We start from the raw sequence: 14,210 nt of genomic DNA, 5'->3' as shown, positions 1-14,210 counted from the left end.
AATGGCTGAAGCTAAGGCTCCTTTAGTTTCTCTTACTCTGCTTTTTTCTAGTAGTTTCAGTACTACATGATTTAAGTTAAATAAAAGAATTCTGTATGCATTTGCTTGTTTCTGATTTTGTTGCTCCATATGCAGAACAAGTACAGGTTAGAAAACTCAGAGTAAAGCCGCTCTGGTTTTCCTCTGTCCTTTTTGGCTGCATCTAATTGAGCTACTCTTATTAGGAGTCGGTACTGCCATTGGTTGAAATCAAAAGCATTTTCATCCAGAGACACTGAGCTTTTGGATCCTTCATGGCTGAGACTTGAGCAGTTTTGCACGAGGCGGTTCCTGTGAATAAGGTGAGCATTGTTAGTGATTTATTTACCTGCAGAGCAATCCCCATGAGAGGCATTCAGCCAGCCAGCACCTGGTTTTCAGCTTTCTGTAACACTGGAAAAGGCAGTGGCAAGAAAACAAGCTTTACCTTGGCGTTTCCAGTTCCTCAGACTCTTGGCATCAACGTGATGACTAAAACAAGGCTCAGTGGTGGCCCAAAGCCCCAGCAGCTGTCTGTGCTGTTATGTTTGTCTCTTGTCCTTTTTACTGATGGTGCTTGAGGAACAGGCTTTTGTTTCCCTCAAGAAATCCCAGGTGTCCAGGTTAAGCTGCTGCTGTGCTGTTCCACTGACTGATTTCATCTGGTCCTTGTGTACTGGCAGTAGGATTTCGGAAGAGAGTGTGGACATTCCCTGTGTGCTGGAAGGCAGTGCTGTGACCCTCTGTGTCACCCAGCAGTTCTGTACGGAGCTCTTGGACATGTGGAGGTCCCATGTTTTACAGTCTGGGCTCTTCTTTGGTGCCTGTTCTGTAGGTAACCTCACGTTCCCTTAACCCTCCCCACAGCACAGGGCTTCAGGATTGCCTCTCTTGGGACAGGTTAGCTATTGGATTTGCCTTTGGGCTGTGCTCTGTGGAAGGACTGTGGGGTTTTCCCTTGGGACAGGCACTGAGAATTTGGGGAAAATGGCAGTTTTGGGTTGAAACTCAACAGGAGCATTATAGATCCTGCTGGTTTCCAGTTTTCTCAGTACTGTGAAGTCACTCTGGGTCAGAACCTGTTGCTGATGTGGAAAGCAGCACCTGCAGCAGGTCAGTAAGACAGAACTGTAAAACTTCACGTACCAGAATGCCCAAGTGTGTTCTGGTTTCTCCCATACCCACGTATTTTGTGGGCTGAACTCTGGACTCAGAGAGGGGCTGAGGGGGATTTCTGTTACATCCATCCCGTGCTGAATTCTTACAGCTGTGAGCATCCATCTGGGGTCAGCAAGTCCTTACTGATGTCTTTATAACCAACAGAACCAGGATTAAGCGTCTAAAATGTTTTCAATCCAGTTTCATGCTTTCTGAAATCTCAACAACTTTATTGTTAATAATATAAACCACCAATCATTTTGGTTTTGTTTTTTTTTTTCCCTCAAGCCTTTTCTAAGAGATGCAAACGGCTGGGTTTTGCAAGGAAATTTCATTGAAAATAACATGGGCTATAAAATCCTTTGTGTTTGGGTTTTAAATAATCTTTAGATCTGCTTCATTTAAGAGGTAAAGACTTGCATTCTAAGAAATGATAATTTTTTACCTCTGTGATACATCTCTCTTTTCCCCACACTGTTCTAACATTGCTAGGATAATGGTCTGTAATGCTTTTCCTAGAAATTCTGCTGTTACCGACTCAGATAATGGAGGGACGTGGATGAAAGCAGCTCTTCCATTGCCATAATACAGAGAAGTGTAGTAGGTATAATCACAGATGTACCTGAAATATTAAGAGCAAAACAAAACCAGAAACCTGAATTAAGTCTCAGTAAACCTTGATTAAATTTAAATATTCTAAGTAGCCAAACCAGATCTGGTTTATGAAATTATTAAGAACATATTTGTTTAGTGAATAAAGGAAATGCTGAAATAAACCAAGTTTGAGAAACAAATGTTGCTTATCTGATGGTTTGGTTTCTCAGACACCCACCCACAAAGAACTTTAAATAAAATTTAAAAAAAAAATCACAAGACAGGCATTCTTGTGGGGTGGGAAAGGTAACACACCCTGCTGGAAATTACAACCATATAACAGTTTTTGTCTAAGTCATAAAATCTCCCTGTCTGAAGGGATTTGTCCATATCATTCCACCTTTCAAAATTCAGGTGCAAATCTTGAATTTAAGGGCCAGTATTAGCTGATTTTTATTAAAAAAAAATTACTGTTTTCCAGTGAAGACTAACATAGTAGAAAATTGCTTCAGTGCTATTGGAACACATGATGAGATCACAGGCCTGGTTTTAACAGTACCTGTAATTGTTGTCCTCCACTGTATCTATTTACATTTTGTATCCCTCCCAGCTGAGAAAAAATAGATTAAAATCTGCTCCTAGTTGGTATTGCTTTCAGGCTCTCTTAATAGCTGAGGTTTACTGGAGCTGCTCATCACAGGGTGTGCTATGTTGGAACTTGTTTCTTTTGGAATTTACAGATCTGTGGAAAAATATCTACTGGCTGTAGTTTTTCATGAAGGCTGTTTTACATACAATTTAAATTCATCCTAATTTCATACTTGTGCCCCTCTGAAGACTTTGCTTTGGAGTGAATTTGGTTGGAGGAGAGGTCATGGCAAAGATTCTCCAGGGTTAAATGAGTTGGTTGAGTTTTTTCTGTGAGCCCCTGATATGCAATGTTTACCTTCCTGCATCTCTGGAAAGGATAATATCAATCCCATCCACTGAGATGTTTTTCCAGAGAGTCTTCATATTAATTGTAGATTCAATCTTTTCTGGGCCATCTAGCATGCAGCAGGCACCTTCTGGGTGAAAACCACAAGCATCCCTCTCCTGGTAGCCTTTGTTCTTCCCACACTGCTCCAGGATGATGAGCGCTGTGGCAGATGAAGCCAGCCCAACGTGAACTGTAAGCTGGGTTTTCCCACCAGAGTAAATAACAGGAAATTAAAAATGAGACCTGTTTTTTAAAAACATGTGATGCAGAAGTGCCAAGCATTATGTGAATTACTGGCTTCAAAGTGGGGCGGTGTCTTGCTCATGTCTAAAGAAAACTTTGATAAGGGTTTATAAATGAGAACCAGATTAGACTGTAGTTTTTGTGGAGTCTAGTCAGGACTGCAGAGCTGCAGTACCTTTTTTGCAGTTTATGGTAGGTATTTTCCTTTCCTTTGTTCAGCATCAGTTATGCTGTTTAACTGGAACAGGGTTAAGCCAACATGCTAATTAGTATGTGCTCTGAATTTCAGCTTGGAACCTTGATCACAGTTTGAATAGTCACTTTCCAGAGTTGTTTGATGTTTTGCAATATTCTTTTGGAGATTTTTTCATTGTATTCAGGGCGGGGGAGGAAATTGCGTAATTTCATCAGTACCCACCAGTGGCTGAAGAGTTGTCCATATCTTGCAGACTTGCTCCTTTGCTTTTTTGTAAACCACTGGCAGCTGCAAGATCCGGAGATCGATGTTTTCACCAAGGCCTCTCTTGGACAGCTCCTGTGTTTACAAAAAGGCACTGAGGATTTGAAGGAGCGTTGGATTTCTGACTGTGATAAAGAAACTGGGCAGATTCAACTGAGAAAGCACCCGAAAGAGCAACACCTTAGCCCATGGTTCCTGCCTGCAATGACGTTTCTTTTGTGGTTGCTCCCTTTCTTTTAACTGGAAGACACTAAAATGAGCTAAAGTTTCCTACTGTCACGTCCATCCTTGTCGAGTTATTGCTGTTTTTTCCAAGGAGATGCTCAGTCTCCAGAGGATGGGAGAGGTTATTGCTTTGGGACTGGTCCCTGGGGAACCATGAGAAAGCATCTCTCAGAAAAGCTCTACCCTTGAAAGCATCTAAAAAGGCTTTGCTGTAGATAAGAGCTGTTTCTCTGAAAGATCTGTGCACTGCCAAGAGACAGAAACAAGGAGAATTCATCTTAAGCATGACTGTTTCACTCCAGGAGCACGAGAACTCCTGGCTTGACCAGGTTCAGGTAAGCTGTGCTGAAGGTCGCTGTCAACACGAGGAAGTCACATTTAGAATGAGTTTAATTTATTTTTTGGTTTAGAATATTTCTCTAGTAGAAGGAAATGTCACTGAGATGTTACTTCTCTGTCAATTATGTACAGTTGGATTTCCACACAGGACCAATTTTCTCAAAGAAATATTATGCCCAGAATTGAGTGAATGGAGTACAGGCACCCTTCAGAGCAGCAGGTTGGTCAGGTGGTTGGAAGATGATTTGGATAATAACTGTCACATGGAAGTGACTTGAAATGATTTTTTCAGTGGAACAGGGTGAACAAACAGGGCATAAGCCTCAGCAGAAGGTAAGCAGCTGCAGTGGCAGGATGCAGAAGGAATTCATCTGAGGTGGAAAACTTTGTCCCAGAAAAGTAGAATGGTGGTTGAAAATCCCTGTTCCATTTGAGTAAACCACTACCAAGGGATGACAGAGGTTAAGTTTTTAAGGGGACACAGGCAAAAATTGAGGTGTCTGATTAGCCCAAAAGACCTGTAATTGTATTCAGTGTCTATGTCTTCTCAGATTTTTGTTTTCTCACTCAGGGTTCCCATGTGGATGAGGCCCACAGTTCTGGGAAATCTGCCCCTCAACACTTGCTTCCTATATAAACTGTTCCAATTTTCTTGTCAGCGGAAGCATTGATTAGCTGTGCTCAATAAACTATTTGACACAAGCAAGGAAACAATGCCTGCAGGGAAGTAAACACATTTGGAGAACAGTGCCAGCCTTTTTTCCTGCGGGGCTGACAGTCTTTGAGAGCCCATTGCATCATCTCGCTGAAGAATGCTGTACTGTGCTGGAGCCTCCACACAAGAAAACCCCAGCTGGTTCACAATTAGCATTTTCTTTTCCAGAGCACTTTTAAATTTTACATTTAATGAGATTCTTTCTTTTAAGCTATAAGGCTTAGAGGACTTGACTACCCCTAACTTTGGTGCAGAACGTGGAGACCCAAAGCCAGCTGTAATGCTGTTCTCTTCTCCTGCTCTCTAGGTTGAGACATTCTGTTGTCACCAGCTGTCATGGCAGAAACACACAGAAATACTTTTGTGCAGACCAAACTGAAGCTGGCCAGTAGCAAATGGCTGAGAATTTGTGTCAAAGGAAGATGGTTCTTTATGTCCTAAGCAATTTCAGTGTTGTCAATAATGTGTATTACTGTGTTGTCTAACAATCCCGGCCATGGGCTTACACCCTGATAGACCAGATGTTGTGTAAACATGGAGCAAAATAAAAAAAAAAGTTGTTCCCTTTTTCAGCCTTAACCAGAACCAATTTTGCATTTAAGGTAGGAGACTGAAGATGGTTAAAGGAGGGTAACTGCACCTGGAAACTAGAGCACACAATGGTGAGTGAATTCAGTAAACAAGTGCCTGTCTTTTGTAGTTGAAAGAGGAAAGGAAATTTCAAAGGAGGAGAAAAGTTTTGGAGGACTGTTTTGTGGGGCAAGGGGCTCAAAAGAAAACATGAAGATTCTTTTTTGGGAAGTTCTGGAAGGGACAAGAAATCCAGCACTATCAGCTGCTGACCTTGAGCTGTTGTGAGCTGCGGTCATAGTCCTGGTCCATTTGTGTTCTGTCCCTAAGAAAAGTGATTTGCACAGCACTATGCTCAGGTTGGTACTGGCAACACTGTCAGCTGGAAGTAGCTTGAACTTTGAGAAGACTCTGGAAAACATCACTGATTTTGCCTGAGTTCTCACTGATTCGGGTTGCTGGGAAGGAAGGTGGTTGCTTGTGTTAATTTTGTGAGCTGCTTGTGTTGGTACAGAAAGGAAACTAGAAGGTTTCAGTTGCCCTAGCCAGACTCAAGTACATTGCAAACAAAGGTGTTTTGTGTGGCTGGTTATTGGGGTTTTGTTTATGTGTTTGGTTTGAGTTTTTGGTTGTTTTAAGTTGTTGGGGTTTTTTCTAATCCTGTAGATAACCTTCTTAAAATTTCAGGGATGTAAGAAAGTTCCAAACCAGAAATGAAGGCACTAAATAGCAATGTCTTAGTTTCACAGATGATGAAACTAAAGCAGAGGGAGAGAGACAGATTAAATGACAGATTTCCAAAGACTACATGGTCAGTGGCAGGATGAAAAACTGTGCTGGGAGATCTGATCCTCATCTCCCGATAGCAGACATAGTTCCCAGAAGCAGTTGGAAATGTGACCTGTTCTTTGCACTAACAGTTTAATTACTATGAATGTTGTCACTCAACTTACATTTGTGCCCTATTAACTGGGGACTTTGACCTTGATGGTGGATTGCCCTGATAGGTCTTTCTGCTGGCAAGCTGCAGACAGGGCTTTCTGGAGACACAGCAACAGGGCTGGATCAAGGGTTATTAGGTGGAACTATCAATCTGTAGCATGGAATAAATAAATCAGGGGATCTGGAATTCTGAAGGTCCCATGTAGTGCTGCAGCACTAACACATCATGGTAGCTCAGTGTGATCTGTCAGCAAATGCAGAGTAAACACCTGCTGGTGTTTCCCTTTAGAGAGAATATCCTGCACTTCCAGAGTTAAAAGTGTTGCTGGCAGAGCTTTTGTGCCTGTTTTAGGAGGGCACTTCAGGTGAGTGAAGTTATGAAAACCATGAAAAACTTAGTGAGACATATTTCTAAAAGATAAGCTGTCTTTCTGGTGCTAGACAACCATGCTGGGCCAGGTGATGGTGTCTGTAAGAGCTCTGAAGCTTTTCTCCATGACCGTGAATTGACAGGTTTGTCTGTCTTTTGGGTCCATTTGATCCCCTTTTCCCTGAACACTTGAGGGGTTCCTGCTGAGGAACAAAAACTCCATTGATGAAGAATGCAATGCTGATGAATGCCTTGTGTGAGAGTCTCTGTCATGAGAACTTGAGTCCATGTGAAAACTATGGGGTATTCCTCATGTTCTTGGAAAATTGTATCTTCATATTCTTAAAGAGGAAATTCAGAACACTCTTTAAAACCAGAAGATATAGAGATTTGTAGAGTTTTACTCTTATTTATCATTGGGTTCCTGAGGACTTCAAGGGAAGTTGGCTTATTCACCAAAAAGGCTGTAGTAGTAAGTAGTTAAGTTGTAAGAGAAATGATATTTTTCTGTGTGCCCGATGAGGACATAGAAGGCATGTAGCAATTGGGATGGGCTGTGTGCTCACTGGATCAATGTCTGATCCTCCCTACAGCAAGAAGAGAGGTTCAGGAGCACAGCTGATCCCATCAGCAGCATCTTGTGGAGGAACTTAAGGAAGCAGTTGTGAGCAAGAGCAAGTATTGCTCACGTAAGAGCAGCCATAGTTCTTTGGCAAAGTATCCATTTCAAAAGCATGGTGAGGGTATGCTTTGGAATTAGGACACTGGGATTGTTAAATGTATTTTTACAGGATTTCAGATGGTTTTGATATGAAAACCCTTCTGGGATGTGAACTTTTAAGACTGTGTGTATCAGCATTACGTCATCACTGAAGGTGCCATGGTATCCAGGCTTTTGATAAGCACCTACTTCATTTTGGGATAATACTTAGGATAGTTCTGGGTAATGCTACAAAGGCATTAAGCCTGACCAGTCATATTTAGTAGGTCTGTTCTGGCTGCTCAGCACGTTCCTGAGGATGAATTTGAGTGCACACTTGCAGGGTTCACAGCAGAGAGATTTGGCAGGAGGGTTTTATGTCACCCCAGTGATCCATGCAGGTGCCCTAAGCCAAGACAGGATTGCTTCCAGATGTGAATACTAAATTTTGCTATCTTTAATATATATGTGCGTAAGCTTCCTGAAGATTGTAGGGCTACTCCTATGAATGAGGCAAATGGAACAATACTATGAGATTGCTATTTAGTGTGGAGAAGCCTATCAAAATTCAAAGTACTTCCAGATTTGCAGCAAATTTCTCTGAATTAACCACCTTTGCCAGGGAGTAGGAAACCAAAGCTGCGTCCCCAGTTGGAATGCAAATTAATTCCACATAGAGGGTGCCACATCAGAGGGAAATGGATTTGTTCTCCTCCATGCATAAGGACTGACATCTGTTTTGTTATGGAATGCTGTGGCCCTTGTTATGTAACTCCCTGGTGAAGCCAGCTCATGGCATTGTTACAGAAAATTCATCCCATCGGTGCGTTCTCACTCGAGGCTGTTTTGCTTGCAGATAAAGAACATGCTCTATATTCAACCAGAAGAAGGTGATCTTGCACCCAAAATTAGAACCAATAGGAATCAGGAAATAATGAGCAAGAACACTGTCAACTGACAACTATTTGTGGTTTAGGGCACATGTCAAGTTGGAGTTAAGATAATTTATGGGTCTCTGGTCATGACTGGGGTGTGGAAAGGTATCACAGTATTTTTGTTTCTTATTAGCCTACAGGGATAACATCCCTCATGACTTGGAAGGGGCAATAGATTTATTCTAGCAAGCACCAATCTGCACTCAGCATTCTTCACCCAACAAAGCTAGAACAGAAAAGAGGTGCGTTTTGGTGGAATTGCTATAGCTTTGGTCTTTAGAAAAACATACTGGCTCCTTGTTTTTCAATCAACTTGGCTTGAGTGCACTTCATTTTCAAAACAGATATTCAGTAGCTGTCACCAAAATTTGTACAATGGTTATAGTGCTGTAGAGCCATCACCTTTCCGACATTACTAATACTTTCCTATAGCTGACATTTTCATTTCAGTGTCCAAAAGAATTTTAAAAATGTATGGAATTGTTTCAGTCTTCATAACAGAACACAGTCCCCTTGGTTTGTTTTACATGTCCTGCTTTCTATTTTACTAGTATTATCTCTCATTTCTTGCACATTTTGGACCACTGCTCCAATCTAATTTTAATACTTTGACTGTTCTCCCACTAGTTTCAGATTTCATTGTGTAACCTTCTGTCTACCTTGGGATTGCTTAAATCTTATGTGAAAGACCCTCTCACAATAACTCTGTTCCTAGGTACCTTGTGAGAGTAACTGAACCCCAGGAAAGGCTGTTGTCAGTGACAGGGAGAATGAACCAGTTGATGCTGAAAGTCAGGGATCCAAACCATGCCTTTGTATCCCCCAGCTAAATTTGTTCTAATACACAGATTTAGGAAACAAGCAGGAATTTTCAAGACTGCATCTGAGACTTGTTACTGCCAGTCAAGGTGTATGGAGGAGAAAAACCCCTCCGAATGACCTTGCTTTCAATTTAACTGTAGACTTCACTGTCATTTGAAAGTGGAAGCCAAAGCTGAAATGTGAACTCACACTTAGAAGTGGCACAGTTTAGGTTCTGTGCTCCTGAGGCAGGCAGTGAGAATTCAATAGGCTACACTTGTGTGAGAAGGAAACCACCTCGTGCAGGATAAAATGAACTGTGGTTGGAGAGATGACCAGTTTACTGAAGAGAGACATAACCTGTGGCATGTGCAAGAGTTGTAGAGAAGACACCATGAGTAAAATAATTTTTTAAAATAAAGAATTTTGAAATGCTTAAATAGCACCAAAAATACTGCAAGTAAGGTAATACTTCACTTCATCATCCTCTTTGTTCCTTGTTGGATGTCTGCTCCATGAGGCACAATTCTGTTTAATGAGTCATGAAAAGGGAATGGAAAGCCTAAAACCAGTTTGTGTTGGGATATCTGAAAAATAAAATGCCTCCCTCCTTTTTTTTTTTTATGCCTACCTTCACTGCTTCCCAGCTAGAATTAACCAGGTATTGTCTGAAGGGACCAAAACCTGAAAAGAAAGAAAGAAAGAAAGGTGTTTTTAACCTGTGCTAACTCTGCAATTGCAGATTAGGTGCTGAAGTGTGCGCACACATATTCGATATTTACCTTCCTATTTTTGGTTATGGAGGTTGAGTTTTTTAGATAGGATTTAGCTTTTATAACACTTAAGGGAATAGTATTTTCAATTTGTATATTCACTGATAAAAGAACTAATCCTGCAATCTTCATTCATGTCAAGGTTTTATGAGAGAGCCTGAACTGGAGCTGGTTAAATTTAGTGGAACCAATATGACAGATCATGTAAATGATGAGTTTGGAGAAGGATCACCATCCATAGAAATACCACTACTAAAAGCTATGGTGTTAAATACTCCTAGGTTCCAGTTAATGTATCATTCTTATTGTTAAAGCTCATGAAGATGAAGATATGCATGTTTAATGAAAATGTTTGAAAGAGTAAAAATTATTTACTTTGTGGTTTATTTTATTTGCAAATAATGAAAACTTACAGTTTTCTATCCAGGAAAATGTGCTTTTTTTGTGAAGCTAGGAAAAATGTCTTACTTCACTTTTTCCCCCAGGAAAAGAGAGGAGAAAAAGGGAAAGGACACTTGGGAGTCAAAGTATTACATTCAATTTTATGCATATTTTTTTGTGAAAGGATTTTTTTTTAATGAAAAGGGAATATAACTAATTTTGAGCAGATGGGCATTTGGTCATTAAAAAATTTGATGGAAAACTCCCACTATCTTTATTAATCTTAATGAATGGTCTTCGTCCACAGTGTTGCCAAGTCCTAGATACTGAGTGTCGGAAAATGAGTTTGTGAAATGGTTTTAATGCTATAGCTCTTCAATATTTAAAATCCTTAAATGGACAAGTAAATACTTGACAGCAGATGATGGCCATTTTGCACAGTGAAAGCTACTTGTATGTGGAGACAAGCCTAAATGCAGACTTGTGACAGCTTAATTAGTGCTAGACTTTAAGCATTTCTTAATTTGTTAATATTTATTTCATAACTGCTCCATCTTTCCTCTTTAATGTTATGAAAAACTTGTATTTTTGACAGTGTTTTCTCCAGGCTTAAGTTTCTCCTATGGTGAGGGAAAAAATGGTGCTCATTTCATATTTCCAGGAAACATAAAACCCCATTAATCCCACTCTGCTTTGAGAGCAAAATTTGGGTGGCACCTGCTCCATTTTGGGGCTGTAGCTGTACAAGTTTCTGTACCCTGTGTGCAGAATTAAAATAAAGTTATTAAATAACTCACAATGAAACACTTGTGTCAGTGGTGGCCCTAAGAAAATACTGCTTAGGATAAAAATCCTATGAAAAATGACTAAATATGAGAGAGTTTCACTGTAATACCTGCAGCAGTGTGGAGAGGTAACTGGCTGAATGTTACTGGACTCCATATAATAAACTGGGCTCCCTGCCAGCAGGTTTATATTCTGAGCAGGTGAAAATGTGACAGAGACATGCTGTGATAATCTCTGTAGTAGATTAAAGATGCACATGTGTCTTAACTAGTCTAAAGATTTTTGACCAAGGAGATTTCTGGACATAAATGGTGATCTAAAGGGAGGAAAAAACTAACAGTGCTAAGAAGTGTTCCCAACAAGGGTATATGCCATAAATATCATAGGGGAGAACCAGACTGTCAGCCTTTAAGAGGTTAGCAAAAACCTCTTGCCCTCCCCTGCACTCCCATCCAGCTCATCTGTAGTTATGTCTGGAGCAAGCCAGACTAGTTCTGCCCATCTTGCAGCTATTAAAAAAAAGAAAAGTGTTTAATTGAAAACAGCAAGATGCAAATCTCTTTGATGTAGCTTCACTCTCGTTCCTATATCCTCAGATGACCTGCAGTGGAAAATTATCCAGCAACTCACATGTCAAGATATGTGTAATGATTGCCCTTAGAGAAGCCAGTGGCAACAAGAGGATCAGCGAGCAGCAGCATTCCTTAGGAGCTTTAACCTTTTAAAGCTCAGCACTCTCTGAGCTGGTGGTTCTGCCTCTGTGATGCTTCACTAGTTGGAGCCAGCAAGAGAAACTCCAAATTTGGTCCCTTGTGCTGCGTGTTCAGGCATGTTCCTTTGGTATATTTAAATGGAATGGTTTAGTTTAGCAATGATGAGGCAGCATCTCCTGTTTAAAACTCTCTTACCTTGCCATGAAACTGAGCCCCTGAAAGTTGCCATGTGCTGCTCTAATTCTGGACGCTGACTGTATGACATTGTGATGCAACCTGGTTTTCTTGCTTCAGAGCTTCCTTTGGGTAAGCTTTATCTAATAGTAGCCTGCACTGCCTTGAGCTATGTGGTTTGGATCAGAGAGAATGTCAACAAAGATTAAAACATGGAGAGAATGAACAACAAACCAAACTGGATGGCACTAAAGAGGGCAGACTGCAGTCTGTTTCCTCTGACATGCATCTGATTTTTCTTAGGAAGGCACAGCAAGTTATTTTCCATTTGGAAATGTTAGTATGACCATTTGCTACTCTTTTTCCCTCCAGGAAACTGTTTACGACAAAGATCAAGCTTGCATGCATACTATCTCTGGCTCAAAGAATAAAATAAAAATCTCACCTGTCACCACCACAGTGTTGGAATTTGAATCCATGAAATCTCTGCTCCAGAATGTGAAATCTTCTTGTCTTTCCAAACAGTATTATAATTCAGGTATCTGTGGCAAACTTCATTTGGGGCACCTTTATTCTTCCAACTGTGATGAGTCTGGTTTCACATGATGGGGATGATTTATGACTCATGTAACTTTTAAAGCAAAAATTATTACGTCTCCATTAAAGATACGATTCTGACTGGGACTGCCCCAAACTCTTTCCTTTCCCAGGCAAGGAGTATTTTGGAAGAAAAGGAAAAGCTTAAAGAAATTTTTTTCAAATCCAGCGATATTTTTTAATCAGTTGTTTAAGTGCAAGTAAACAGAAAATTGAATCAGTTTGTTTATATCTCTGCTTTTAGAAGTTGTAATTCAATTTAATGGTGAGGAATGACATCTACAAAAACTTACCTGTCCATTTCCACTGCTCTTGGACTGTTTTTTACTAATTTAGGCTCAGGGGTAACTTTGCTGTTCCTCTTCACAGCACTTATCTGATTTACTGCTCTTGATCTTTATCATAGGCTTGTTATGAAAGAGTCCAAGCACTGTACACTTTTCAAACCAAACACCAACAGGAAAACGTGTGGATTTGCTATCCCAAAACATACCATTTAACAGGCAGCATGTTAGAAAATCTCACTCCAACTTGTAAGGTCAGAGGAACTCTAGAAGCTGGGTTGTAGCTTGCTGAAACTGGTGAGTTTAATAGCTGGTCTGTCTTCATTAAAGTGAAGCCTTAGAGCCAATGGGGGGGGTGGGGGGCGCTGAAATCAAAACATATGCACATTGTCACTGCCCAAAACAAAAGCATATGCAAGTTCTCTAGGGAATTATAACTATGTGGGCAGAGGGTTTCACTGGGTCTTGTTTTGAGTAGGAAGTGTGTGTGTGTGTGTGTGTGTGAGAGAGAGAGAGAGAGGGAGGGGAGAAATAAACTAAGAATAGAAAGCTACTATATTATCTCAAGAGAGCTGATAATTGTGAGACCTCAGGGAAAAAAAGAAAAATCTCTGAAGAAATCCCTTGGGTTGGGTGGTGGCTGAATGAGGTCTGGAGCTATGACCTGTGTCTGTCATTTAAATTGTCCTGTGCTGAGACAAAAAAAAAAAAAAAGTGTGGATTCTCTTTATTTAAAAGACTGATTCCACCATCCATTTCTTCCCCTGACTAGCACAACTTGCAGAATTAACTTTTGCTGGCTGCTGGGGCTGAAAGAGCTTCTAATACAGGAAACAGAGCTTTCTGCAGCTTTAAGTAAGGTGAAATCTGCCACTGGAAGCACTGAATTACTTTTAAAATCCTACACTCCTTCATATCCCTATGTCAGTCAAGATTTTTATCCATTATTTTTTCTGCTTGACCAGTCATTAAAACACTTCCTATCATTCTGAACAGAGCAATAACATATCAGTTTTCTCATAGTTATTTTTGATTTGTGCTGGTTTTTTTTCTTCTTTAGAAAAAATCTTAGTACAGGGTGGTCTGATGAACAAAGAATTTGTAAGGAATAAGGCAATATTTAAGGTCTATAGTTGCTTAATTAATTTCCAGAGTGAGAATTTCTGTTTTCTTAGGGATGTGAGAGCTGCTTTATACATATATATATATATCTGAAGGGTATTGCTTGAATGTTGTAAAACATTAGGTATTTCATTGGATATTCTTCCAGAGGAGAGATGTAAATCTTTTAGTTCTATGCACTCTGAAAAAACTGATATAATCTGTTTGGAATGTAGTACTAGTTTTTAAAGTTTTCACAGCTGGCAAAAGGGAGTAAAAAAATAGAGTAGCAAAGATTAATTCACTAAGCCTTTATGAAGAAGCTGATAGAATTTTGGAGGGGGGGAGGAGT

The 14,210-nt window shown here is 40.3% G+C and overlaps 1 protein-coding gene across 1 annotated transcript; it reads right to left on the bottom strand.

Annotated features, from left to right (window-relative positions):
* Positions 1-1,617: 1,617 nt before the first annotated feature.
* PGPEP1L (pyroglutamyl-peptidase I like) lies at positions 1,618-12,388 on the bottom strand. The gene is made up of 5 exons (XM_062501152.1): positions 12,322-12,388; positions 9,681-9,733; positions 3,411-3,527; positions 2,717-2,946; positions 1,618-1,798 (listed from the first exon to the last, which is right to left on the bottom strand). Exons 1-5 carry the CDS (start codon positions 12,353-12,355, stop codon positions 1,618-1,620), a joined length of 615 nt encoding a protein of 204 aa, XP_062357136.1. The 5' UTR covers positions 12,356-12,388.
* Positions 12,389-14,210: the final 1,822 nt, after the last annotated feature.

Source organism: Cinclus cinclus, chromosome 13, assembly GCF_963662255.1.
Source record: "Cinclus cinclus chromosome 13, bCinCin1.1, whole genome shotgun sequence".
NCBI lineage: Eukaryota > Metazoa > Chordata > Aves > Passeriformes > Cinclidae > Cinclus > Cinclus cinclus.
The sequence above is the reverse complement of the archived record's forward strand: the minus strand, read 5'-3'. Positions and strand labels throughout refer to the sequence as shown.